General features: G+C 35.6%; 4 protein-coding genes across 7 annotated transcripts in view; 2 read left to right on the top strand and 2 right to left on the bottom strand.

The window, feature by feature from the left end:
- The window catches only part of LOC105158973 (VQ motif-containing protein 9-like), a 10,233-nt gene extending 6,316 nt beyond the window's left edge, over positions 1-3,917 (top strand). The window contains exons 2-3 of one of the 4 annotated variants that reach the window (XM_020692961.1): positions 380-1,241; positions 3,899-3,917. In XM_020692961.1, the coding sequence (XP_020548620.1) occupies positions 380-1,218 (839 nt within the window). In that variant the 3' untranslated portion in view covers positions 1,219-1,241; positions 3,899-3,917. Of the gene's footprint in view, positions 1-379; positions 1,531-2,439; positions 3,287-3,898 lie in introns of those variants that run through there. The other 3 variants (XM_020692960.1, XM_020692959.1, XM_011075902.2) reach the window with 3 other exon arrangements.
- LOC105158972 (14-3-3-like protein B) lies at positions 4,549-6,961 on the bottom strand. The gene is made up of 4 exons (XM_011075901.2): positions 6,252-6,961; positions 5,286-5,408; positions 5,041-5,157; positions 4,549-4,824 (listed from the first exon to the last, which is right to left on the bottom strand). The coding sequence occupies exons 1-4, from the start codon at positions 6,738-6,740 to the stop codon at positions 4,759-4,761; spliced, it is 795 nt and encodes a 264-aa protein (XP_011074203.1). The 5' UTR covers positions 6,741-6,961; the 3' UTR covers positions 4,549-4,758.
- LOC105158971 (F-box protein At1g78280) lies at positions 8,121-18,051 on the bottom strand. The gene is made up of 16 exons (XM_011075899.2): positions 17,775-18,051; positions 16,733-16,843; positions 16,563-16,618; positions 16,325-16,467; positions 15,706-15,903; positions 15,425-15,624; positions 13,970-14,069; positions 13,288-13,863; positions 12,675-12,797; positions 12,282-12,362; positions 11,861-12,192; positions 11,497-11,763; positions 10,150-10,234; positions 9,809-10,028; positions 8,741-8,906; positions 8,121-8,502 (listed from the first exon to the last, which is right to left on the bottom strand). The coding sequence occupies exons 1-16, from the start codon at positions 17,951-17,953 to the stop codon at positions 8,364-8,366; spliced, it is 2,976 nt and encodes a 991-aa protein (XP_011074201.1). The 5' UTR covers positions 17,954-18,051; the 3' UTR covers positions 8,121-8,363.
- Positions 19,022-24,474, top strand: LOC105158970 (pectin acetylesterase 11-like). The gene is made up of 13 exons (XM_011075898.2): positions 19,022-19,130; positions 19,431-19,570; positions 20,112-20,194; positions 20,542-20,665; positions 21,149-21,228; positions 21,379-21,465; positions 21,542-21,666; positions 22,106-22,172; positions 22,481-22,534; positions 22,623-22,700; positions 22,950-23,055; positions 23,643-23,782; positions 24,163-24,474. Exons 2-13 carry the CDS (start codon positions 19,432-19,434, stop codon positions 24,274-24,276), a joined length of 1,197 nt encoding a protein of 398 aa, XP_011074200.1. The 5' UTR covers positions 19,022-19,130; position 19,431; the 3' UTR covers positions 24,277-24,474.

Raw genomic sequence — 25,585 nt, 5'->3', positions numbered from 1 at the left:
AACCAACCTCACCGAGACGCGTGCAGCCGATGGTCCTACAGTACCATATAAGGCACCTCTTTCTTTCATTTCGTCATCATCGTATATATACACACATTGAGAGAGAGAGAGGGAGAGAGACAATGAAACCCATATACAGAGAGAGAAAGAGAGAATTTTAGAGAGAGAGAGAGAGAGAGATTTGTATTTGTATGTGTGAAGATGGATAAAGGGTTCGGCAATGATTCTAACAGTAATAGCAGCAGCAATAGAGATATGTTCCTCAAACAAGTCAACAAGAATTCCCACCAGATCGCTAAGCCCGTCCGGAAGCCTCCTACCTCGGCTGCTCCAATTCTTGACCTCAATCCCCGCAATCCAGGTCCCACCCATCCCCAATCGCAGCAGCCGCCGGTCTATAACATCAACAAGAACGACTTCCGCGATGTCGTTCAGAGGCTCACCGGCTCCCCCGCCCACGAGCGCTTTCCGGCGCAGCCTCCACCGGTTACTCACCCCAGGCCACCCAGTTCCCGCCTCCAGAGGATCCGCCCACCTCCCCTGCCCCAGATCACTAATCGCCCTCCTCAGCTCGTTCCTCGTCCACTAAATGACGCCGGTCAAAGGGGGGCGGCGCAGGCCCAACCGTTCCACCCACTTCCGCCGCTTCCGGTTGTGCACCCTCCGGCGGAATCCCCGATCTCTGCGTACATGCGGTTCCTCCAGAGCTCCGCCTCATCCCCTGCACCTTCGCCTCTGTGGAACAGGGGGCCACCGATTGGACCTCGTCCTGATGCTCTGCCGCCGCCAAGCGAGTTTGGTCAACGGGCGCCCTTCTCGCCGCTGCCGCCTATGGAGTCTCCTGTCTCAGCTTACATGCGCTTCCTCCAGAGCTCTCCCTACTCTTCATCTGCTGCACCGCCGAGGGGGAACGGGTTAGGACCACCTCCGCCTGTCCCACCACATCAGCAGCCGCCGCCCCCACCGCAGCCTCCTCTTGTCGCACCACAGCAGCAACAACAGCTTCCTCCTCCTCCACCTTCTTCTGCTGCTTTGCCGTCGCCTTTTCCGGCGATGCCCTTGTCACCGCTGCCATTTGGATGGGTTCCGTCACCGAGGTCACCGTATGGTATGATTTCCCCCAGTTTTCTGTTTTCTCCGGCGGGTCAATTTGGATTACCGCAGGTACCCTTGTCGCCCACGCTGCCTGTTCCAAGCCCAAGATGGAAGGGCATGTAAGGATTTAGCTAACCATCAGGAAGGTTAGTGCTTTTAGGGTTTCTTACAGTTTTCTTTAATTTCTTATTATTATAGTGAGAAAGCTGTAGTTTGCACATGTACATGCTTTTACAGTGAAAACTGACCAGTGTATTATAGTGGAACAAGAAACGTAGGTCAGGCTGGTTAATTAGTGTTGTTCTGTACATCAGTGGTGAAGAAAGTGAAGGAAAACCTTAACTTGTTTCTTCCCGAGTTTATATGTTTGTTAAACCTATTGGATTTTGTAACCAATCAACTCTGATGTTTTATTTTTTTACTCCAATTTTTTTAGGGATTTGCATTTAGGTTCGCAAAGTTCAATTTTCATATACTCTGAGTGGGTTGTGTACTTAGACTTTTCTCATTTTCCATATGAATTGTATCGGATGACTTATACGTCCGTAGATGCTAGAAGCACGTCGTTATGCTTTTAAATAACAAAAATCGTATTGTAATCAATTATGCTGCACGGTCTTGCTGGTTTTTTCACTTCTAATTTTGCAAATATCAGGAATCCTGTCTGACTTGACTTCAGCATAGGCACTTGACATTAGACAGATATTTCAAGTGTCATAACTTGTGGAGGAACAAAATTGATCTTAGTCCTGTTATTCTTTTCTGTCTAAGCAAGATTAAGATCCTTCCTGTTGGAGTGGGGGTAATTGGAATTTACTTACCACCTAGAAGAAATTGCTTGATGGCCGAGCCCACAAGGGACTTGTTACATCATGCTTTTCAATGCTAAATGTATCGCCTCGAATTGTTTAGAAACGTCGGCCCCAGTAGGAAACCCAAATTGGATAAATGTAGCATGCAGCTAGAAGTTGCTTCTTCACAGCTCACTTATTGTCTGGCACTAGATGATATAATGCATACAGTTGATTGGTTATACAAGTAGTTCTTCTCTTGGTAGCATCCGCTTCTGTCTATATGCAGTTGAGTTTTATGAAGCTATAACCTATACCTACTTGGGAAAAAAGATTTAAGGATTTTGTGACATTCTTCATGTCATGCTAGTTGTACTTTAGAGTCCAGCTGTACCTAGGATTTGCTAGAGGATGTTCAATATAGAAGGATGTTTTAAATTAGGATGGCCAAGTATCGCTGATAGCACATCAGTGTTTTATTGCCATAAAAACATGCTGGATCATGATGTAAGAATTCTGTTAGAGTGAGATGAATTCCACTATAATGATGCAGGATTTCCAAAGACTACTTTCCTACAATTGGCAGCAGGATAAATGTTGTGCATGGGTAGATCCCTTCAAGATCTGACCGAAAAGTGGAAAATATGTTTTCTGCATACGCCTCCATTTGGGTGGGTGAATAAATGTATTGATGCTTTATTGCTTTTGATTATTGACTTGGTGACTTGTATTTAATGTTCTTTTGGTTGATTTTGTTCCAAATAAGGACATATGGTCCTTGTAAGAGATTAATTTTAGGATTAGAGAAAGAACTAGAACACTTGAAATGGTGCATACTTCATTTAAGAGGGGGCGGAGGAGGGGAAAAACCAGGGCGACACTGTCACAAGGTTTCGGTGAAATTGCATGGTAAAAATGTTACAGTTCTCCTAATTATTAGTTTTATCCACACAAAAGGATAAGATAGGTGCAGATAAGCCTTTAGGTACCCTTGTGCAGGAATAAATTTAATCTGCATTAAGGCAGTTGGAATTGGATAGCAAGGTATCTACAAAGGTCAGCTCCTGTGTAATGGGTTCATGAACATCCTTATTCAATACCTTTTTTTGCTTGTAATGAAATCCACGAACTTCATGAGAAGATGCAAGACGTCTTCCCGGTTCTTAACAACAAAGGAAATATCTTATAGCATATGGGCCTGTATTGGTCTTTTCCTGTAGCATGTGGCGATATATAATTAATCTACCAAATGTCGTGAAAATCCCCACGAAACTAATTTGGCGGTGCCCTTTAGTCTTATATGTGACATTTGCACTGTAAAGTTATGAAATATGTCCAGTATAGTGCAAGATATGAATTGTTAGGACACGACTCTCGGTGGTAAGACTGGATTGCTGTGTTGCTGAAGCACAAAAGAAATGATAGTTGGAGCTCCTCTGATTTTATTCTCACTGGTGTTACCAATTGGAACCGCTTATAAATTGAATTTCTACAGCCAAAGAAAGCAAGGGGAACATGTTTCTTTACGTAGTTCATTCGGAAAGATGGGTGAGTGTTGCCTACTTAATGGCATTGATGTTTTATTGCAGATCCAAGGGAATACTACTTATGAGTTAGAATTCAGAGCACACGCACTAATTTTCATTTCAGAAACTTCATTTATGTAATTTTACAAGTATATGCATGAATTGCTCTTTTGTACTGATAGTGAGGCATGAATGCTTGTAGATTTATCAACTCCAGTACAATAGGATAATAAAATATAGCTACACCCGATGAGATTTGGCATAATTATGGATGATCCAGGTCGTTTTGGTTATTACATAGACACTTCATGATGTTTTGCTCTCTCCGATGATTACACCATTGCGGTTGGTTAAGTTGTCTTGCTGACATTAGCAAAATAGCTGTATGGTTTTCCAACTGTGCACTTGTTAAGAGATACGTGACTTGGAGATTCTGTTATCATTAGATTGGAATGTTGTATAATATATATCATCTCTCTGTAGCAGGTCAACTTCTTGGGCAGCAGAAGTTTATAATGTGGGATGATTAGGGTATGTGTGAGTTATGGATTGCTTAAATGCTTCCTCTTTATGCTTTTGATGTACTATCTATTAATATAAATAACAATATGGGTGTTTGTAGATTTCCCATCTGATTATGAAAATTATATATATTCCTTGTGACCAAAAACCGTCAGTCAAACTTGCCGGAAATGCTCAATAATTATTTTACCGTTGTTCCTAATTATATTAGAAAAAGTGAAGATATGAGTAGAAAAAAGGCAATTTTCTTTTTTATTTCTTATTTTTTTCTCGTGTTGCTATTACGTATGCGACTTTGGCTTAATCTTAGATCAATCAAGACGCGATTACAGAATCTTTAGACGTGGGTGCCACTCTCATCTTGCTGTAAGACACCATACCTATCCAGAAGTGGTGATACATTGGAGTGCAGGTGCACCTGAAATTCAGCACAAGGGTCTCTTTCTGATCCAATCAAGATGTGAACCATTACAATTTCCCTCGTGCAAACAACACATTGTTCATTTATCTTCCACTTAAAACTGCAGAACTCGCGAGAAAATAATGGGCTACAGTTGTTGCCCCGGGGCGTTAGAGAGATTTTCTTGACAGATTATGATAACGCTGCTGCTTAGTGGACAAAGAGCAACAAACGCACTACTCAAAGAATTTTATAACTTGGGATAATTAAATTATGGAAATGAAAGAGAACTTACACGACCCATAGTTCAGTAACTAATATATGAACTCCTAGAAGAAACCCAAATTAGCATGTAAAAAACCCAACTTAAAATAGGTATGAGAAAAAAATTGTAATAAAAACCACTGATTGAGACTTGAAGACTCTACGTTTCAGACTTTTGAGCTTCTTCGGGTTTGGGAGCTTCTTTGATGTCATCGGCACCTTCATCCTGCATTAATGTCCATTTACAGTTAAAATTCAGCAGCAGTAAAAAATGATCGCTGTTTCTAGTGTAAAATTGTTGCTGCTGGGAAGTCTAGTTACACATTTCGAAAAAAATATTTAGTTGATAAGGGCGAGATATAGATGGGAAGAAAGCTCCCTTTTAGTTTGATGATTCAAAGAAACATTAGTGTGTCTTGTGAGACATCACAGGAATCAATACCTGCATGTCAGATGTCCATAGAGTGAGGTTGTCACGAAGAAGTTGCATAATCAAGGTACTATCTTTGTAGGACTCCTCTCCCAGGGTATCCAACTCTGCAATTGCTTCATCAAAGGCCTGGGCATCATACAAGTGGAATAGTTAGTCCAGGATAGGAAAATGATGTGAGAAATCTTGGAGTTGCTTCAACTGACAAGTAAAAGGAAAAATGGTATAACTTTAGCTGAATCTGTTCAAATACTCACCTGTTTTGCAAGATTACAAGCACGGTCTGGGGAGTTCAATATTTCATAGTAGAAGACAGAGAAGTTCAGAGCCAATCCAAGTCGGATTGGGTGTGTTGGGGCAAGTTCTGCGTTGGCGATGTCCTGCATTGGCACAAGAGAGATTAATTCTTTAGTAAGCCTGTAGGGTTGAAGATCTAACTACCATATATTTACTAAATGAACTCGATTGAAGAACTAGGATTTTTGGTGTACAACTTTAAAACCATCCCCTATAAGGTAATATACATATATATGTATGCGTGTAGATGAATCATATAAACCAAATGTAATATTATGCATGCAGCACTAGCGTAGTAAAGCAGATAGGATTGCTGTGGTTGGAACCAGATTTTTTCGGATGTAAGAAACATCACCAAGAAAGGGGTGGCAGACGCAAAAACAAGTTTCATTTTTAAACAAGAAAGAATTAATCACTTGAGCATACAATCTAAACTTGTAACTACATCAGTCGTAGAGGCGATCATTGAGACAATGATCCTACTTGATTGTGGAAGTAAGACATCGAACAACCGTATTAGTGCATTGCAACTCACAAACATGATCAAATTTGAGAAAATGCTTCACAAGAACTGGTAGTCTTATTATATAGTTAAACTCAAAGAGATTGGTGAACATGATCCATTTGGTCATTTCTTCGATATATCTTATGCATGCAATTCATACAATCCACACGAGTTGCAACATTATCACTTTGAAATCACTACATCCTCAATCGAAATCCTAACTCCCACCGCACGTTTGGCATTCAAAATTAGAAAGCAGCTACCCACAACATTACTAGATATGATTCTTGGGGTGACTTTGATCTACTTGTACTGGGAGTATAATAGCAATCAAATACAGGAAAATTCATATCTGATCTACACAAAAATATACAAGGGGAAGATTGAAAAAATTTAAAGGTCAAGAGAAAAAGAAGCAAACCTGAGCAGCCTTGTAGGCAGTGAGAGTGCTCTCAGCAGCCTCTTTCCTTTCAGCACCCGTCTTGAACTCGGCCAAGTACCTATGGTAATCCCCCTTCATTTTGAGATAGAAAACCTTGGAATCGCTGGCGGAAGCGGAAGGAATGAGCCTTTTGTCGAGCAGCTGGAGAATGCCATCGCAGATGCCGGAGAGCTCCGTCTCAATCTTAGATCTGTATTCCTTGATAGCGGAGACGTGATCCTCGTTACCTTTCGACTCCTCCTTCTGCTCTATGGAGGAAATAATCCGCCACGACGCCCTCCTGGCGCCGATCACGTTCTTGTAGGCCACGGAGAGCAGATTACGCTCCTCCACCGTCAGCTCCTCCTTCTCTGGCAGCGACGAGGAGACCTTCTCCATGAACTCCACCATTTCCTCGTACCTCTCGGCCTGCTCGGCCAGCTTCGCCATGTACACGTTCTCCTCACGCCCTGCCGCCGCCGCCGCCATTATGAATTTCTCAATGTGGGTTCTCTCAGAAAAAATGAAGGGAATGTGGGAGTGGAGAATGTGGGATGGGAGGAAACTATAAATTAGAATTGGGGTCTGAGAATGAGAGGATGGGAGGAGAATTAGGAGGTTCTAGGCTTGAATTTGGAAGGTATTGCTGGGAATGCGGAGCCTCCAAGAACCAAGACTCTGTCTGTGTGCTGTGGAGTTGCCTTTTCAAGGATCACTTGTGCAATTTTTTGTCTAAATTAGTATTAGATTGACATAAATAAGGAAATTAGGGACTACCTTCGCAATTTTGGAAATATATATATATATACACACACACATCAACTCCGTGACTGTTTTGGTTGGCATAATTATGTATTATAGGATTGTATGTCATTGCATAATCACCTGTCTTTGAGGAATCACAAGTTCTGTTCATAATATTAGAGTCCAATATTAATATCAGCTATGATTTTACCAATTCTAGTTTAGGGAATATACCATTGCATCAATTATTAAAGGTAGAATTAAGAATTTTTATTATCTAAATACGCTCCCACTTTAACCCGTGTCTAGTTTTCTCCTCTTTATAATAATTTAATAATAAAATATAATTTAAAAAACTATTACTTTTATTTTTTTCCTCTTTGTTTAAGTAAATAAATATAATTTATATTATGCACTTACATTACACGTGCTTCAATTGTTAATACACTATATTATTAGGATTAAGGTGTGTAGAATGAACTCCTTTAGTATGTATTGTGTATATGAATTAAATTAACTGCGTACATCTTTCTAAACTTTATAATGTTCATAAATACGTCGGAACGAATCCATGATAACTAAGATATTAACTTATCTAATTTGGAAAAAAAGAATTACACTACGGCATGTGTAACAAAAATTACATTGTGTCCTAATTTACACACGCGCTCAATGTATTACAACAACTAATTATTAATTAGTCAAAGTTCAAAGCCAATTTGGGTAAGGTCTGTAATTTAAAAAAATGTGACATTTTCATGATAATTAATACAAATATCAATTTTAACTGCTTCTAAATTATATAATTTTATATTTTCATATTTAGCGCATAAAAAATTTTTAGAATATTGTTGGTCTAACTTTAGTCGTCAACAACGCAGACATAGTTCAATACCCGCATATGTTACATCGAAAATTTTAGATTTTTGGAATTAATGAAACATGACAATTGGACATCAACAATTCCATGATCCCAGTGATTGGATTTTGTGTCCAAGGCGACCTACATGTACAGATATTTAAAATTTAAAACCTCAAACCACTTTTATTACACGGTATCTTCTTTTCACCAATTGAAAGAACTTGCAAGAGGTTTTAAATGTTGCTCATCTAACAATATCCACATCTTAAATGTTGTCCCAACAATCATTTTACTGAACTCAAGTGATAAAAGAATGTTGAGTAACATGTACATTGATATTTAGTAACATGAACTGACACACAGCAAATTGTAGCAGCGAAGTTCTAGTTGATTTTGTACCCCGGCCCGTAAATTTTATTACATGCCCTCAAGAAAGGTTTTCCAGAATGTGCAACAGAATTTTCAGACGTGTAGTAAAATTAAATACTATTGACCACACAGACCGATCAACAGTAACCTGTATAGTTGTTTAGATCGCCCCAAACCTTTTCCTCGACTTCCTCCCATGATGTTGCCGTCCTTAATTCTGTCCAGAGGCTGAAGATAGCTCCCAGAACGTTTTCATTGTGTAAAATACAGTAACACCTGAGAAGCAGACAATCCAAACAAATGAACGAGGGATGCCTCATGCTGAAAGACTAGTAACTACTTGACATAGATCCATACGAAGATTAAATAAATACTGGAAATTAGATAATGGATCATTCTAGTTCTAAGAAAAATAATACATTGAAAATAGAAGCATGTATGAGTTAAATGGTCTTCTTGAGTAATTATGCATAATAAAATTGATGACTAGAAAAGGTAAAAGGTTTCTACTTACATTGCTCGGTAAGAGAGTTGACTGAATCTACTGTTCTCTACCGACTCTTTCAGTGATTCTTTCCTCAGCAATGGAAGTCTATAACTCTCAAGGAACTGCTTCAGTAGATGAGAATCTCCACGGAAGACATCAAGAAATAGTGGAATTATGTCAAGTATGGGTTCCCCTGAAGAATCAGTATCAATACACGGTCAAGGCAGAAAGCTTATGCTTCATTAGAAGTAATATTTACCCATCAATTATAAGACTTAACTACAGCTTAAGCTAAGTACTTCTATTTCTCTTTTAGGCGGGAGCGGCCCAAATTCCTCTTTTTTTATTCTTCTTCTCTGTTCTTTTAACATTTTCCTTATGCCGTAGGTTATGAGATCAGAATAATGGAAAAGGAGAACGGAATCAACCAGAACTATCGCGGATAAGAGATTAAGCAAGACCTTGAACCTTTATGGTTAAAGTAGCCTTTGCAGAGTATTGCTCAAAGAAGATGATTCATATAATGACTAGCTTAGTCATTATTCTTTTGTCAAAGGATGCATCACCTTTTTGCACTTCTGAAGGTTAGTAATAGATCGTATAAATCCCTTCCTATTCTCTAGGCATAAAAGTAGTAACCAATTATTAGTATGTCAGACAGCATTTTAATCCAAAAGGCAGTGTGGTTCCATCATGATGCATATAAATTATCTCCAAGATTATTGGAATGATTGCAATGGGTCAAACCAGTAATCCAGTGCTCATGCCCTATGACTGGCCATTTCTAAGTTTTTCATATTCAGTAAAAACAAATCCATCCAAATACTTTCTGGCCAAATTTCAAATATATTTTCCTCATGTGTCTGCATTTTTCAAAATTAAATCCATTTCAACTTTTGACTGATACATAGTATGCCATAAACCTTTAAAAACCATTTACCCCCTAAAATGACATGGAATCTGATAAGAAATTCTGAAAATAAAATCTGAAAGGTAATGTAAAGACTCTAAAAACATATAAGACTTAAATTATCTTTCTGGATATGAAAGAAAAAGGCTCAGCAATCCAGTATAGAGTTCAGGAAAAGAACTCACCTATAGACAAATTACTAAAATCAAGGATGTGGCTAGGATACCAAGAATGCTTTTGTCCAGTACTGCTGTTAGATCTTTTCACATATCTGCTGTCTGCCTGACAAGGATCGGAGATACTTTCCTCTGATAAGGACGCCGGGCAGCATGATGCCATGTAAATATTATCGTCCATTACATCAGTATGTATCCAGGTGCAAGATCTGCTAACTTCGGTCTCATTCTGCACACAAGATGAAAAATATGTAGGTGTTATGCATGTGGATTTGTAAATAATTCTAAGAGGATACAGTACAAGGCTGGAGTAGAGGAAAACCACTCCATATGAACTAACAAAGGATCACCTGGAAAATATCAAAAAGTACTGTTAAGTCATGAGGGATGTAGTCATCAACTTTCTCTATCAGTTTGCTAGGAATTGGATCACCCCTGCCAAGATTGAAGGAAAAAGGAAACACTGAGATTCAACAATTACTTAGTCTTTTGCAATTGCATTCAATGACAAAAAACAAGATTCTGCAGCTTCCAAATTGCAGGCAATTTATAAATATATAATGAACTGAAAGTAAAATCTAGAGAAAATTATAGAAGCAAGGCTCAGTCAACAATGATCACCAAGCTGAAGATCATGTACTTTGCCCCAAGATAAGACATTCATTAATTGACCATAAGTTGAATATATATACCACAGAATATGCATCATTATCTGATGAAGTATAACATTTACCCCGATTTACTGCATCTCCAGATAAGAAGAAAAGAAGCTTCTAAATATAGATGAGGCTGGACATACATCATTTTGGTTAAGTCATTGCATCTAGATAATCTGCATTTCTGGCAGGAAAGTTCAATACGCAAAAGACTGTAATCACCGTCTGGGAATGCAACAGAGATTAACATTTTGAATGCATTAACAGATGCTCCTATCCTTTTAATCTCTACAATATCTGTCCCATTTCGTGTTTATTCTACCAGCAACTTGCGGACAAAGTAGTGAACACAAAGTACAGAAAACAAGATGTTACAGAATCTCTTCAATGATATAGAGGACAGAACAACCGAATGAGTCTCCCTAAAGGTCCATGTGAGAAGAAACCAAGTTATTGACCTGAAAATATCTGTTAGAGAACATTATCCAATAGGTGGGAATTTCTGGAGCTGTTCGGTTATCCTATCAACCAGTAGCTATTCAGAATTTAATGTCTTGGTGTTCTTGTTTGGATAGGTCTATGACATCCATATATTAGTCGAAAGAGATCCTTGTTCACAAAGAATTTCCTTAATTCTAAGCTCTTAACAGTTTTCATGCAGAACTAAGTATATGAGTCTATAAATACATTGTCAACTCTCTCAATGATAACCAAAGAAATCTTGTTGCAAGTTAATGGAATACTGAAACTTGTTAACTTTCTAATTAAGATTATTGGAAGGTCCCAGAGATTTGAGGTTTTCTTTTTATCATATAATCTTCTTATTCCTCTTCTTTTTCTTATTTGTACAAAGATCTTCCCGCACCAGAGAAAGAGAGAGGGACAGGAGAGGCAGATTTTACCAGTGACAGTGTCAAGATGATCGAGTATCTGATAACACTGGCATACGGAAGTGAGTGCATACCAAATTAAAGACAAAACAACCATCATAATTTCACGCATATATATAAGGCTTAATTAAAAATTGGAAATATTACATACCATTCAGCCAAACGGCTCAAAATATTCTTCCTTTGCTTGTTTAGGATGCTGATAAATAATTTCCATTCAGCTGGAGGGTGGTCAATCTTATCTCCGATATTTTCAGAACACCTATTACCAAGTGAAGGCTGTATACAATCTTCTTCGACCATTTGTATTCTGTTGTTAGGAGATGAACAGGGCACAGGCAAAAGGTGAAGATTATGCAGCTGCTCCCCCAAAAAAGAAGCCAAATTGAGGGCGTCTTCTAATGAGAGGATATCTCTTCTGCAAATAAAAAAATGTAAAATTACAGCCAAGGATGCATTCAGATTGCTTCAGCCAATAACATCATAAACAATGACCAAATCATATAACTACTTACAGTTCAGCAAATATTTTCCCCCTGCATCGTTTCGTCACAATATATGGCCACATTGAATAACTTTTCCCACAATTTCCTGATTCATGTAATGGCTTTCCGGCTGTTTGATATTCAAACTGTTTTTTGCCCCAGACACCAAATGGATAATCAACTTCTTTATGCTTTATCGATAGGAGATTGCTGCTGGAAATTACCTCTGGTATGCCTCTACCATCCCAAGGTAATACTTTAAATGATCCATTTATAAGAACGAGAATCCCACTTGCCAATACAGAAGGGATGTAGTTCTTCAAAGAGGAGTTCAAATTATGTAGTACATTAAGGAATTCAAGCTGCAAAAAGTACAAGATGTTAATAAGACAAAGAAGAAGGAAAAACAGCACAAGACAAGACAGCTATGTTTCAAACAATGACACAATACCTCAGTGCCTAAACCATAAAGAGAAGCTTCCAACCCTCCTTCAGCAAATATTTTGATCGCATAGTCATCGATGAGATAAACCTGTCATCAAATTATGGGGCGTTCCTGTCAGTTTCTTGTGGTACTCATAACATTCACCACAAAATAGAGAGACGCAAACACGTAATTTTTTTGCCAAACAGTTCTTACATGTGCTGGTAATAAGTTACACATTGACACACAATTAAACATCGCTTGTTGGTAAAATTGCTAACTGTTACTGTAAGTGTCAAATTATTCCAAAACTGAAGTTTTAGTTCTCAGAATGTAGCTCCTGAAAGCTAATTGAAACAATATACAAGACAAGTGGAATGAAAACCTAGCGGTTTTGTCTGCACCACAGCAAAAACTTACAGGATTGCTGCCTGTACCAACAGGAAGCTTCTCATCATGCAGAGGCAAGGGGAACTCATGAAAGGCACAAATTTCTCTCACACGTTCATACCATTTCCCAGAATTGAGTGCGAGACAGGCTCCCTGAGACATGAAGGTGATGATTCAAGCAACAAAAATAAAAAATGCCATAATCTTCTATATGGCTGATCAGATCTCGATCAACCACCATCTAATATTACCAAGGAAACTTTGAAATTTCATTCATTAGAGAAGCTACGAAATACGAACGATAAGGTGTAAGCTATAAACAAATTTGAGGAACTGCAAGCAATGCCCTGTGATCAAGCATATGAAGATCAAAACTAAAAGGACAAATAACTAGTACCATCTTATTTTTGGAAATATCCTTCTGCCGAAAGTATTATGATCATGGCAGCATCTAGGGGTTATTTGAAATATATTTCATTCTCATCATAAGAAATCAACCTCACAAATCCACATACCTCTTCAAGGATTAGAACACAGTCTAGAGTCTACTAGGTTATAACATCCATAAGAATAGCGCATATGTCCAACTAATATGAAGCTTCCAACATCTAGCAATAAAGAAGTGAATGGCAAAAGGTACTACCTTCCATACTAGGTCCCTGAGTCCTGGTCTTCCAACCCAGAGCTTCCATAACCAATCTCGCATTTCTCGCTGTCCAATGCAGTTACTAGGGCTCCACAAGGAAGTATAGTGGTCCCTCTCATTATTCAGAAACATAGATAAGAAGTTGATATCATAAGAATATTCCAGATCACCTAAACCGTCGCCTTGACACATACCATTTGTACCATTCCCACAGTTTCTATCCTCCTGGGACTGGCATACCTTGACCCTCTTTTCTTTCCTTGTGAGTTCCAAGTAGCTCGAACCACTTTCAATGCCCGGGGCATTCTTTTCAACATCCTCAAAGCCAACATCATCAAGAGCGAGCAACCCCGCACGACAGATGCCTTTATGATGGTAACCAGGAGCCATGTCCAAACACACAAATTCAAAGTTCTTGGAGTTAACAAAATTTTGTGTGACAGCAACAGTTGTCTCCAAATTCAACACACAGTGCCACCACCCACTTGGAACATATATTGTCTCTCCAGGAAGTTGCGTGCACTCTATTGGCTTATCTTTGTCAGGAAGAAGGGGATAGAAATCCAGCCACCACTAGTAGAATACATGAATATGAGCAATAGTCAAGAATGCACATAAAGAATAGACAGAAAGGAGAATAAAGAGGACCAAAAGATGCAGATTTTTACACAAGGAATACCTGCAAAGATGTCGGAGTCTCAATATTGACATCACCATCATCTTCATTTACATGTACTGTCACTCCTAAAGGAACTCTTCCTGGAGGATACAATGCCCACCTATTGGAAAGGATGATGTTACATTTGAAACACCAAGTCAATATTTACTTCAAAGTAATATTCAGAGTGACCAATTCAGCAAAGATCTTAAACTAAACTTTAGCGTGCTCACGTCTGAAAAGAAAAACCAATCATTGGCCTTTGTAAAAGCGGTTACCAAATAGGCGGGGAAAAGCTACAGATTGAAGTTCAAGGCTTCATTTGGAGTCCATACAGCTTTAGAATGGATATAATTGTCAAATTGTGCTCCTTCGTCTAAACACAACAGACTTGGAGCTATGTCCCATGGAACAATATACTTTAGCATATTCAGAAACATTGAAGCAATTTCAGCATATATTTTAGACATTGAATAATACTTCAACACATTCAAGATTATTGTTTTTAAGAAATTCAGCAGAACTTTGCCATAATCATACCTATTCAGCAAAACATTCAGCAGATTCAAGATTTTCCTCAGAAAAATTCAGCAATATATGAGCTAGTTCAGCAAAGTTTTGCAATTACCTAACCTATTTCAGCAAAAATTTTAGTAATTTCTTAAATAACAGCAACTTCAACACTACTTTAGATTATCAGCCAAAATTAAGAAATTCTTCCACCACAAGTCAACAATTAAAAACAAACAAGGATAAGGAGAGGGGGGGAAAAAAAGAGCCAGGAAAAAAAAAACAGGAAGAAAGAAGAAATATGGAGGAGAATCAATTGGGAAAAGAAAAGTCAGAAACAAAGAAAGGAAAAAGGGAAACAGCAGAGGCAGCAGAAATAGGAAAGGAAAGACGAGAAAAAGAAGAAGAAAGTAGGTAAGCAGAGGCAGAAAACTCAAGCTTCGGAAAAGAAAAGAAGAGAAAAAGAAAGAAGTAGAAGAACTATAGGACAGAGGACAAGGCATATAGGGAGTAAGATCACTGGTTCCCTACTTCACGACAAAGAGGCGCCCAGCGGTGCACCACGGCACCTCCAAACAAGCATCCCCTCTAGCACCAGGTGAAAGGGCTCACCATCTGCAATGATGGAGCATGGCTAGCGCTATAGAAGAATCTATAGCATGCAGTCATGCACCCGACACTTTAAAACTATGGGATACACTACTCATATTGGCGAAAAGCTAGGAGATATGACAAAGAACCTCTTAGCAGGGAAATGTTTGACATACAGACTGATCAGATAATTCTCTTCTGGGTGTGTTCTATTGCCGTGTATATTAATACTTCTAATGCTGAAAAGTATAATTTAATGGTTAAAGTCAATTCTTGCCATGGAACTTGTACAAAAGAATCAGACAACTACAAACTTATATTTCGTATCCTTTTTTTGCCATTAACATACTTGACACAGAGTTTGTTAAGTTTTACCTTTTACGGCCACAGAGGAGTGTATTCCATGCACTAGTCAGACCTGGATCAACATGCCATGAGGCTCCAGATCTTTCTGGTCCAATTATAAGCCATCTGAAAGGTGGTCGTTGATCGGTATCCAGTACATCAAAATAGTCTTCTTGAAATAAATAGGGCACACTGTAATCCTTCAACAAATCTGGTGCAGCTTCGCCAAACTGCATTGGTAGAATTCCAGAGTTGTGCAATGCAACATAAAATTCAAAACTTCATTCTGATAATTAGTACAACCAGCACACCTTGTCATCAAAAATGTATAGAGGATCTTCATCATGTTGAATTTGCATGTACGAAGAATAATCCTTGAACTTCATATTGATTTTCTTGGAACTCCTCTGGGATATTCTGAACTTAGTATCTGGATACTTCAATAAGAGCTGTTCACTTGTCCATGATTTCCTTGCTGGCCAGTTATCAGCCAATCCATTGATTAAAACCTGTCAGAAAATTAGCAATGACCAAAGCATAAATAAACGATGATGTCGTCATACACATCAATCAACTAAAATCACCAAAGCCAAAGTCAGAAATTCTACAAGTTGGTTAATCTTTATATAGTCCTAGATGAAGACTTAAAGAAATGGTTCCCCAATCCCAAACTTGGCAGGAGGAATGAATCTCATCCCAAAATCCAGCGAGAATCAAGAAGGACCCACAATACTTCAGGAGTATTATGTAACAATGGAAAACAAATACAGCAACTAATACATATCAACAAAAAACAGATGCAGGCAATTTGCAATTGAAGATTATTCGTTCTGAATGGTCTGGAATGTCAAGCATTAATAAAATAAGTAAGTTAGTAGAACAATTAGCATCCTTTTGCTTGCTTATTCATGCCAAATGTTGCTGACATACTGGTTTTTGACCATCATACTCCTTACGAAACTCTTCTAAAGAGAGGTTTTCCCTTCTTTCCACATTTCCATCATCAAAGGAGAATCCATTTAAGGAGGTGTAACACCTATATAACCTCCTATAGAGAAACAGTGAATTGAATCCTGCATCAGTTGATATAAAATTTCAGTCAGATCAAGTAGGAAATATTCCTTGAAGAACTGTCAAAAATCAAAAAGTTAATTGAGAAATAAACTACCGTCAAACTGCAGAGGTCGTCTGGAGGCTTCATTATATGCCTGCGGCAAATCTAGTCTGAGACCAAAGTAAAACATGGAACAAGATGAAAACAGTCAGACTTCTTCAAAAATTCAATCAATAAATGCAAAAGAAAAGTATTATTAGAAAGAAGAAGTCAACAAATCATACTGATGCAAGGTTGTCTTCTTCCATGTGCCTTTGTACTCGAGCTGACGATTTACAATGCTAAGGCATAGACTCATCCAAAGAGGCTCCTCATTGCATAATATATACATCACACTACATGGAACAACAACTAAATTAATTTAAATGTACATTGACATGGCAGTATGAAAATGAACATGACCTGGACCACCAGATGTTTACCAAAATGCTAAAAGGCAAAAAGCATAATGCTCTGTCAAAATTAAAGCAGCTATAGACAATGTGCATTGACACCCATAATAAGAGTTAGAAAATCTTCCAAATAGAAATTACACTGTATTGATCTGGAGTATGCCCAAACAGTGTGGAACAAGAACAAACTTCACATGCAGGTTGCAACTTGCAAATAAGAGTTGTTCCTCGTACACCATTAGAGCAATGACACATTATGTCGGCAACTTCCTTCCCAACTTATGCCATACAAGATTTAAACATTATTGTGGAAGTTAATAGGTTTTCAATTCGACTTGTAACTCTTATTCCAAAAAGATATGACTCAGTTGTGTCCTCCTCAGAAGCTAATACTCTACAAATACAAAAATGCATGAGCTCTTTAATTTGCATTAATTGCTTAATATACCCATCAGAACTTCACAACTTGTACTTTCAGGTTGAGGGATTGAAAAATTCGGTGAATTATTATTTAGGTTCACACAAGAACTCACGCAACAAAGGCTACAAAATCCTATTTAAAAGCAGGTCTTCCCAGCTGCATCAACCTCAGACCAACTTTTCTTTTTCTGAGACGCGTTTACAAATATAATCTATGGAATCGGCAGAAACGGTATCTATCCGCTACATACAGTGATCAAATTAAATGTGAAAACGAGGAACCAAAAGTAATCAAGTGAATTCAGTATTGCATGGACCAAAAGCTGGGGGAGCTAATACTATTACTCAGGCCACACATAACCAATTCGACAATTTCCATAGCAACCAAACACTGGAAATGGTTTAATTAAAAGCCCAACTACGCAGCAAATTATGATGGACTAATAATTTAGACCTGCTGACGCAAGAGAGACGAGCGACATCGCGAGGCGCGAGAGTCGTCAAAATGTTACACAAAATTTCATCGGGAAGAACGCGGAGGTCACCGAGAGCGTCGGCGCGGCGATCTTTGATGAAAGCAGCCGACGTCTCCGATTGCAGTTGACCATTGCTATTACACACACCGGAATGCATTGAAAAACCAAGGCGATTGGCGATTGAACAAAATAAAATTCAGGTGGAGTGCTTGCGTAGTATTGATGCTATGCCGGAGTTGCTCAATTTAACTTTGCTCCTTTTCCCCTTTCAATTTCACGCGGGGTGGGGGGTAATTCCGTCTTTGCGTTACGTTCCTTATACGCGGCGACCACGCGTAGACAGACGGATCATGCCACCTATGAATCTATTAGGAAAATTGATCAACCAATGTCTGAGTTAAAAAGGTTGATATTCCCTAATTAAAAATAATTTAATAAGACCATAATAATAATAATTAAGCAAATCCTTAAGTTTATATCAAATAAATTGAAATGAGACTCTATGTCATGCTAGAGAGCTATGGTTTATTTTTTTTTAATATTTATTTGTCAAAATGATATTTGGCTTAAAAAGTTAATGTTAATATTGCAGCATATATATAATCAGATTACATATTTGATTCGTGTCAGAAATTTAGATCACCTGCTAAGTAATTCGGATCGAGTGTTTTGGAACCTAAGTATACATGGCACACTCACATGTTTGTACATAACTAATTTAAATTTTTTAAAAAATATTATTATCAAAAAATATATTAATTAGATTAATAAAATATTAAAAGGTACAAAGTATGAGAAAATAATTAAAAAAATAAGAGAAGAAAAGGAGACGTGGAAGTTGAGAAAAAAGAAAGGGAAAGTTAAGAAGAGAATAAAGAAAATTAATTAAATATTAAAAAATATCAAAATTAAGTGAGACACCAAAAGGGTGTACAAATTCCTTGGTTGCCGTATTATGTGATCATTGTAAATTTGAAATTTACATATTTAAAGTACGCATTTACCTATAATTATATTTTATTCCGCTAAAAAGAATATTTCATGAAATTAAATTATAACAGGACAACATCAAACTCATCGAAAGTTTGGATCATTAATAACTTTGGCCATATATTTTTTTCAACCAGGTTGGAGAATTACTCAAATTTTCACCCATATATAAATAGGAGATAAAGAACGATAATTCCGGTTCACAAACCAAAAATTCGTCCAAGGGAATGGCTACAAAGGGTCTTCCTTCCATTACTTCAACTATAAAAGCGACAAAAAGAACAATTAAAACATCAAACAAATTAACCAAACCTTGTGAAAGGTGATCATACGTGGTCCATAAGGTAATTTATCGTCATCTCAAATTGCTGAATTTTCTTCCTTTCTATTTTTCGAAATCATTATTTTTTTTTCTTTACTATTTAATTGTCCGCTTCTCGTTCTTTGATTTGATGTATATTCTTCGATCATGCTCGTGTTATTTACAAAACAATAATGCGGGAACGGCTTTTTAGTATATTATATGAATTTGTTGAATTAATCTTTAATATTGCGCGATGAAAATCTATAATTATTATTGTTTGTTGTTGTTAATATTTGTAAGCTTAATTTAGAAATATTTGAATGGTTTATTCATGTAAAAGAATGGAGAAACACATTCAGACCATGGCTGATCACTGGATAAAGCTACTGGTTCTTTCTCTTGTGATGATCACTCAAGTAGTCCATGGATCCAAGAATATTACCATCACAATTCTTGAGAGTGCAGTGTCTAAAGGAGCAGGTGTGTTCCACTTCCAATTATTCTTTGAAAATAAGTGCTTATGTTCATAATGATAGATGTACGATAAATTACAACAAGCTCTCTGATTTTGATGATCGTCTAGTAACTAAATCAATTCAGTAGTCTTTATTTATGTTTTTTTTATTCATTTATTTATGGTGAACTAACCAAAATGTCTTTGTAAACTATGAATTATAATTTTATTTATTTTCAAAAAAAAAGAATCTAAACTTTTCTTGAGGACTAAGTGGTCAATCTTTTTTATAATTTCTAAAAAAATTTCGCCCACCTCATCTGGTTTTTCTTTACAATTCTTTTTTTTTTTTTTCTGAAAAGCGAAAAAATACAATAAGAGTAAAATTGATAATTCCAAACCTCTATATAATAATTACATAATTTCATCAAACATCAAAGAAATAGTGCTAATTTTTCAAACAACATAGTAATTATGTCAAAATTAAAGAAAGCTCGTTGTAATTTAACCTTATGCATATACTTTCTATAACATGTTAATTATTAAGATCTCTCTCTTTTGTTACAGTTTGTCTGGATGGGAGTCCACCAGCTTACTTCTATGATAAGGGGTATGGAGAAGGAGCCGACAACTGGCTAGTTTATTTAGAGGTCAGTTCTCTCTTTCTGCACATTTTTTTATTCAAATCAGATTTGATAGAATTGAACTTATTAATAGCAAGTTTAATTGTACTTATCATGTGAGGAAAATTATTATCCAAACTAGGTTCGGCCAGACCAAATTAATTAAGGAGGTACATATGCCATGTAATTGATCATTTTTCTTAAACTGTACACCAATCATATATTATAATTGCCATGTAACTGATTTAGATTTGGCCATAACCAATGTGAATTAGAATCCCATCATGTAATTGATTATTATAAATTGTACGCTAATTATACGATAAATATATTGTATTTGAGATACCGACGAGGAGCTAATTTTTGAATGTTAGGGTGGCGGATGGTGTGCCAACACTGATTTTTGCCACGAGTGGATAAGCACCAAATCCACCTTTAGAAGGGAGAAACAAATGCAGTTCAGACACATACTTGCCCCCGAGCAAAATATTAATCCAGGTATATTATTATCAAATATAGGAGTAAATACAATTTATTTCCTGTGTTAATTAATAGAAAAATATAAAATATAAAAAAACAAAGTGTAGTTTATCTCCTATGATTTAAAAAATAATGCAGTTTACCTCCCTCTGAAATGGAGTAAATTGCATCATTTTTAGTGTCAGAGAGGGGTAAATTGCTTTTTATTTTTTTACAGGGACTTTTTTACAATTTTTCATTAATATACGGGGTAAATTGTATTTAACTCATCGAATATATATACATATGCGCAAATAGTTTAATCACTGTACCATTTAGTGTTAATTACTTATTATGGTCCATCTACATAAATTACTAATTGATGCCAATATGTTTTATAAATAATTCAATTAGTAATGCCCTATTAACATGTGTATTTTTATATCTGGGACGTCGATCGAACGATCTCACAAATATTTTTTATGTAATTCGATAATAATAGTGGTTCTTTTTTATTTGTAGATTTTTATAATTGGAATAGAGTTTTCGTTGCATACTGCGATGGCTCATCATTTATGGGAGACGTTGAAGAGGCCGCACCCGTAAGTTTTATAATTAAAAAGTTATACAATTTATCATTATACAGAAATTTTATTAAAATTTTATCATTTTTATCTTATGGGTTATTTTTATCCTACATTAGGTAATTAATATGAAAATATTAATTAATTTGGGTACATATTATTTTTCAGGGCAGCAATCTGTGTCGTAGAGGCGCCAGGATTTTTGATGCTGTGATGGAAGATTTGGTAGCTAAGGGAATGAAAAATGCAAAAAATGTATACCTAAATTTTCATGATTACTTGGTAATTAAGGTAATAATTGATGAGTGCTGATAATATTAGAAATGAACAGGCTATACTGGCCGGTGGCTCAGCCGGTGGAATGGCGACCATATATCACTGTGATGGCTTCCGAGCACTCATTCCCGGTGCTACTAGATATAAGTGCATTGCTGATTCTGGCCTCTTCACTCCTGCGTAAGACTCCGAAGCATAAATATCAGCGTAAATTACATTTCGTCATTCGAATTATATTCGCTTTTATAATTCGTTATCTGATTTTTTATTTGTGTCAACTTACCATCTCAACATTGTGAAAATGGCACTTTGTCATATATGACCCTTTTTTATTGATTTTTTTTCTACCAGAAAAAACATCACATGCAATGCGCATACATGCGATATTTAAAGTTAATGTAATGTGATGTTTTTCCAGCAGAAAAATCGATAGGAGAATAATCAAATATGACAACATGTAAATTTGACAAAGTTGAGATGATAAGTTGATAAAAAAAAAAAAGATGATAAAGTGTAGAAACGAACATAATTCAAATGACAAAATGTAATTCATCCTAAATATTGAGCTCAAATTTGATGCAAAAGCTAAATATTTGTTGATATACATATTTGTTTGCAGAGATAAAAAAGAGCTCATCGGGTACGAGAAAAGAGTTCATCGTTTTGACAAATTGATTGCCTTTCATGTATGCTTCTCTATCTCTCTACAAAAAAAAAAACCCTAGCCAAAGATTTTTGTTTGAAGAATTTCGAAATTTAGGGTTGTTAGTGTATAATAAGAAATATATATGTTCTGGGCAGGCTATCTTTTCGATCATTATAGTAGATTGAAAATTCAGATAATTATAGAGTTGTTCAAGATTTATCAGCTTTCGACCAATTTTTTAAATTCAAATATGTCAATCAGAATGAAGTTAGAGGCTTTAATTCAACTTTCTCGTATTTATGGGACACAAAGTTGCTAACTCTTTATTATTTGATATCTACAACGCAGGGAACTGACAAGTTTTTACCTAAATCATGCACGTCCAAAATGAGCGTAAATTTGGTGAGAATCTAACAAATCATATATGATCCTTTTTTTTTTGAAACGGTGTAAATTGAATATTAATAAACTTTTTGCATGCAATTCTCAGTGTCATTTTCCAGAAAATGTGGTTAGAGATATTCAGACACCACTCTTCATCATCGAGTCGTCTTATGATTCTTTCCAGGTGAAGTCATTATTCTGCCGTAATAAAGATTCATATTGAAGGAAAGAAAGAAAAATGGAACTATATCCGTATTATATATTAAGCGTGAGGAGTCAGAGTAACCGTTTTTGGCTGACAAATTATATATTGACTAAATTACCCTTGAGCACACTTATTCTTCCACAAAACATGAACATTAAATTATTAATATTTATATAGTTAAAAAATTTCACTTTTGATTGCATCATATTGGTTTTGATTTTGTTTCAGATATATACTGGCTTGGACCCCGGCCTTCCCTACAATGAGACCACCTGGTCCGACTGCGCCAACGACTTGAACTTTTGCACGTGTCCTCAATTGCAAAGCATGAAAGGTACTCAATTTTCATATTAATATGTAGAGTAAATTACGTCCAGATCAAAGATTAGGTCTATTTACATAAATATTTAATACTATTTATAAAAAAATTATAAATATTTTTCTAACGGGTTATTACTATAATGCGTTTTAAAGGGTGTTAATTTGTTTAAATTTATATCACTAAATATAGGGTGCACTTGTAATTACAACTACAACCTTAAGTGGTGCACTTGCATAAAGGAATAATTATATTTACACCCCTAAGATGTGGTCTGTTTGCACAAATTGTCCCTGCCTTTTGGATGATTCCACATACGTCCACAAGAAGCGTCAACATCATTTGCACAAACCATTCTTAATTTTTTAAAAATCACACATACATCCCCAAAAACGTTAGCACATTACACAAACTACTCCTGTTTTTGAATGTAGGTTGATTTTTGTATTTATCCAAAAGACATGAGGTGTAAATTTAATATGCTCTTTTGTATTTATGTAATTAAATCTAATTTTAACGAACAATAATATAAATTAAGCTAATTTATCTTGAATATAAATTGCCAAAAAGATTCATTACTAACAATTTATGTTTGATTTCAGATTTTCGAGCTGAATTTCTAAAGACATTGCAAGCAATTGCTAAATCATCATCAATAGGGATGTTTGTCCACTCTTGCCACATTCATGGCCACTTCCTCAATTTTCATGGCTGGGATCCTTCACCTCTATTGCAAAATAAAGTAAGAAATACTTCTATAATATCCTACCTTTATCTCACTGCAACATCTTCAAAGATAACACCAGTCACGAAATATCAAATGATAATTTTAATATTATCATTAGATATATATGTTAAATGTCGATAAAAATGACCTTGTCACAATATAATTATTAATAATGAAAATTACGCGTAAAATTATTGTTATAGACAATGAGTCATGCATATAGTTATGAAAGACAATTGCTGTGAGGATTACATCTATTCTAGTATGTTGTTGATATACGTGTGTCGTTAATTGTCTATAATTATAACAGCTTTATGCATAATTGTTTATTGTATGAAAAAGTGATTATTTTAACGTCAGTTCCTACTTTATTTATTGTAATATCAAACTTGCAGACAATTGCGAAGGTTATCGGAGATTGGTACTTTGATCGATGTTTTTTCCAAGTGATAGATACTGAGGATGTCGGCCCAAAGAACTGTTGGAAACAAGTATATCAGAAAAATTGAAAATCTGAAAACAAAATGTATGGAATATTTTTCCATGGATAAGCGAAAAAACAATCACAAGTGGAAAAAAAAAATCAGTAATATAACCTTTCACAATGTTTGTATTTCGAACGAGTTTATTATGTAAATTCGTTCGTTCTATAACTAGAATTGATCTATTTTCATATAAATCAAGCAACATTCGTACCTTTTTTTTTTTTTAACTATTCGTTTGCAGAGCGATTTAATATTTAGAACTGACTGCATATTCAAAAAATGAAATATTTTTCATTTACTTTGTTATGAATCTAAGATCACGTAAATTAGTTGAGGCAAGGTCATGTATCATCTTTAACTTACCATTTACATCTGTCGTGAATCGAATATAATGTTATACTTTAATAAAAAAATAAATGTATTTTATTTCTTATTATAGTTTTTGGCATCTATAAAAATCAAAATTTAAATATCCACATACAAAATAATTAAATAATATATTTATATATAACTTTAAATAAATGTATAATATAAGTATAATGTTGCACCAATGAAAATATAGTCATCATATTAGAAATAAATGTAAACAAGTATTTCAATTTGAAAGAAATAGTTTTTTTTTTTTTTTTCTTTTTAAAGATTAGAAAACATAAACTTTTAGCCCAATTTTATTCCACATGCAAACTAGCTAATTAAATAATGTATCTAGCAATTTACTTTGTTGTAAGTTTAAATAAATATAAAAAAAATATTAAATAACATCTTATATTAAAAAGATGGAGGTATTATAACTTCTGTTAGATAAATATAAATAAAATAAAATACTTTATATATAAAGCCTTTTTGGGCGGAAAATATTCAAAAATAATTTTTTTAATGGAAAAAGAACATTTATGACATATTATCAGCTAATTTGACCCCTCATATAATCCGATTGTAGCTTTTTCTTTTTCTTTTTTTCCTTTGAGTTACATTTTTTAAATGCTTTTTGTTTTAAGAATTTCATACTAGAAAACATTATTTTATATTCATCTTTAATATGAACATATATTATTTTAATTAATTAGTATGATATTATATACTAATTTATATATGGAAAAAAACTTATATCATACAGCGGCAAATATGATATACACGATAATAAGAAATAAAATACGTTTATTTCTTTATTGATGTATAAGGATATTTTTATCCAATTTCATTAAAAAAAAAAAAAAAGTTTTCGATACCACGTCCATAAATTAAGTGGCAGAATAAATTTAACCATGAATTCAATAAATAGAGTATAAATCTAGTGAACATACATAAACAACTTTGTGTCGGCATATATTTT

This window comes from Sesamum indicum, linkage group LG3 (assembly GCF_000512975.1).
Source record: "Sesamum indicum cultivar Zhongzhi No. 13 linkage group LG3, S_indicum_v1.0, whole genome shotgun sequence".
NCBI classification, from domain to species: Eukaryota; Viridiplantae; Streptophyta; class Magnoliopsida; order Lamiales; family Pedaliaceae; genus Sesamum; species Sesamum indicum.
This window is presented reverse-complemented; position numbering and strand designations above follow the sequence as displayed.

Coding starts and splice junctions, on each gene's coding strand:
- LOC105158972 (XM_011075901.2), bottom strand. CDS start 6,740: ATGGCGGCGGCGGCGGCAGGGCGTGAGGAGAACGTGTACATGGCGAAG. Junction 5,409..6,251: donor CTGCCTACAAGGCTGCTCAG/GTTTGCTTCTTT, acceptor GTGCCAATGCAG/GACATCGCCAACGCAGAACT. Junction 4,825..5,040: donor TATGGACATCTGACATGCAG/GTATTGATTCCT, acceptor ACATTAATGCAG/GATGAAGGTGCCGATGACAT.
- LOC105158971 (XM_011075899.2), bottom strand. CDS start 17,953: ATGCATTCCGGTGTGTGTAATAGCAATGGTCAACTGCAATCGGAGACG. Junction 16,619..16,732: donor AAGAAGACAACCTTGCATCA/GTATGATTTGTT, acceptor CTTTGGTCTCAG/ACTAGATTTGCCGCAGGCAT. Junction 15,904..16,324: donor AGTATGATGGTCAAAAACCA/GTATGTCAGCAA, acceptor ATTTTCTGACAG/GTTTTAATCAATGGATTGGC.
- LOC105158970 (XM_011075898.2), top strand. CDS start 19,432: ATGGAGAAACACATTCAGACCATGGCTGATCACTGGATAAAGCTACTG. Junction 20,666..21,148: donor CGAGCAAAATATTAATCCAG/GTATATTATTAT, acceptor TTTTATTTGTAG/ATTTTTATAATTGGAATAGA. Junction 21,466..21,541: donor GAATGAAAAATGCAAAAAAT/GTATACCTAAAT, acceptor AGAAATGAACAG/GCTATACTGGCCGGTGGCTC.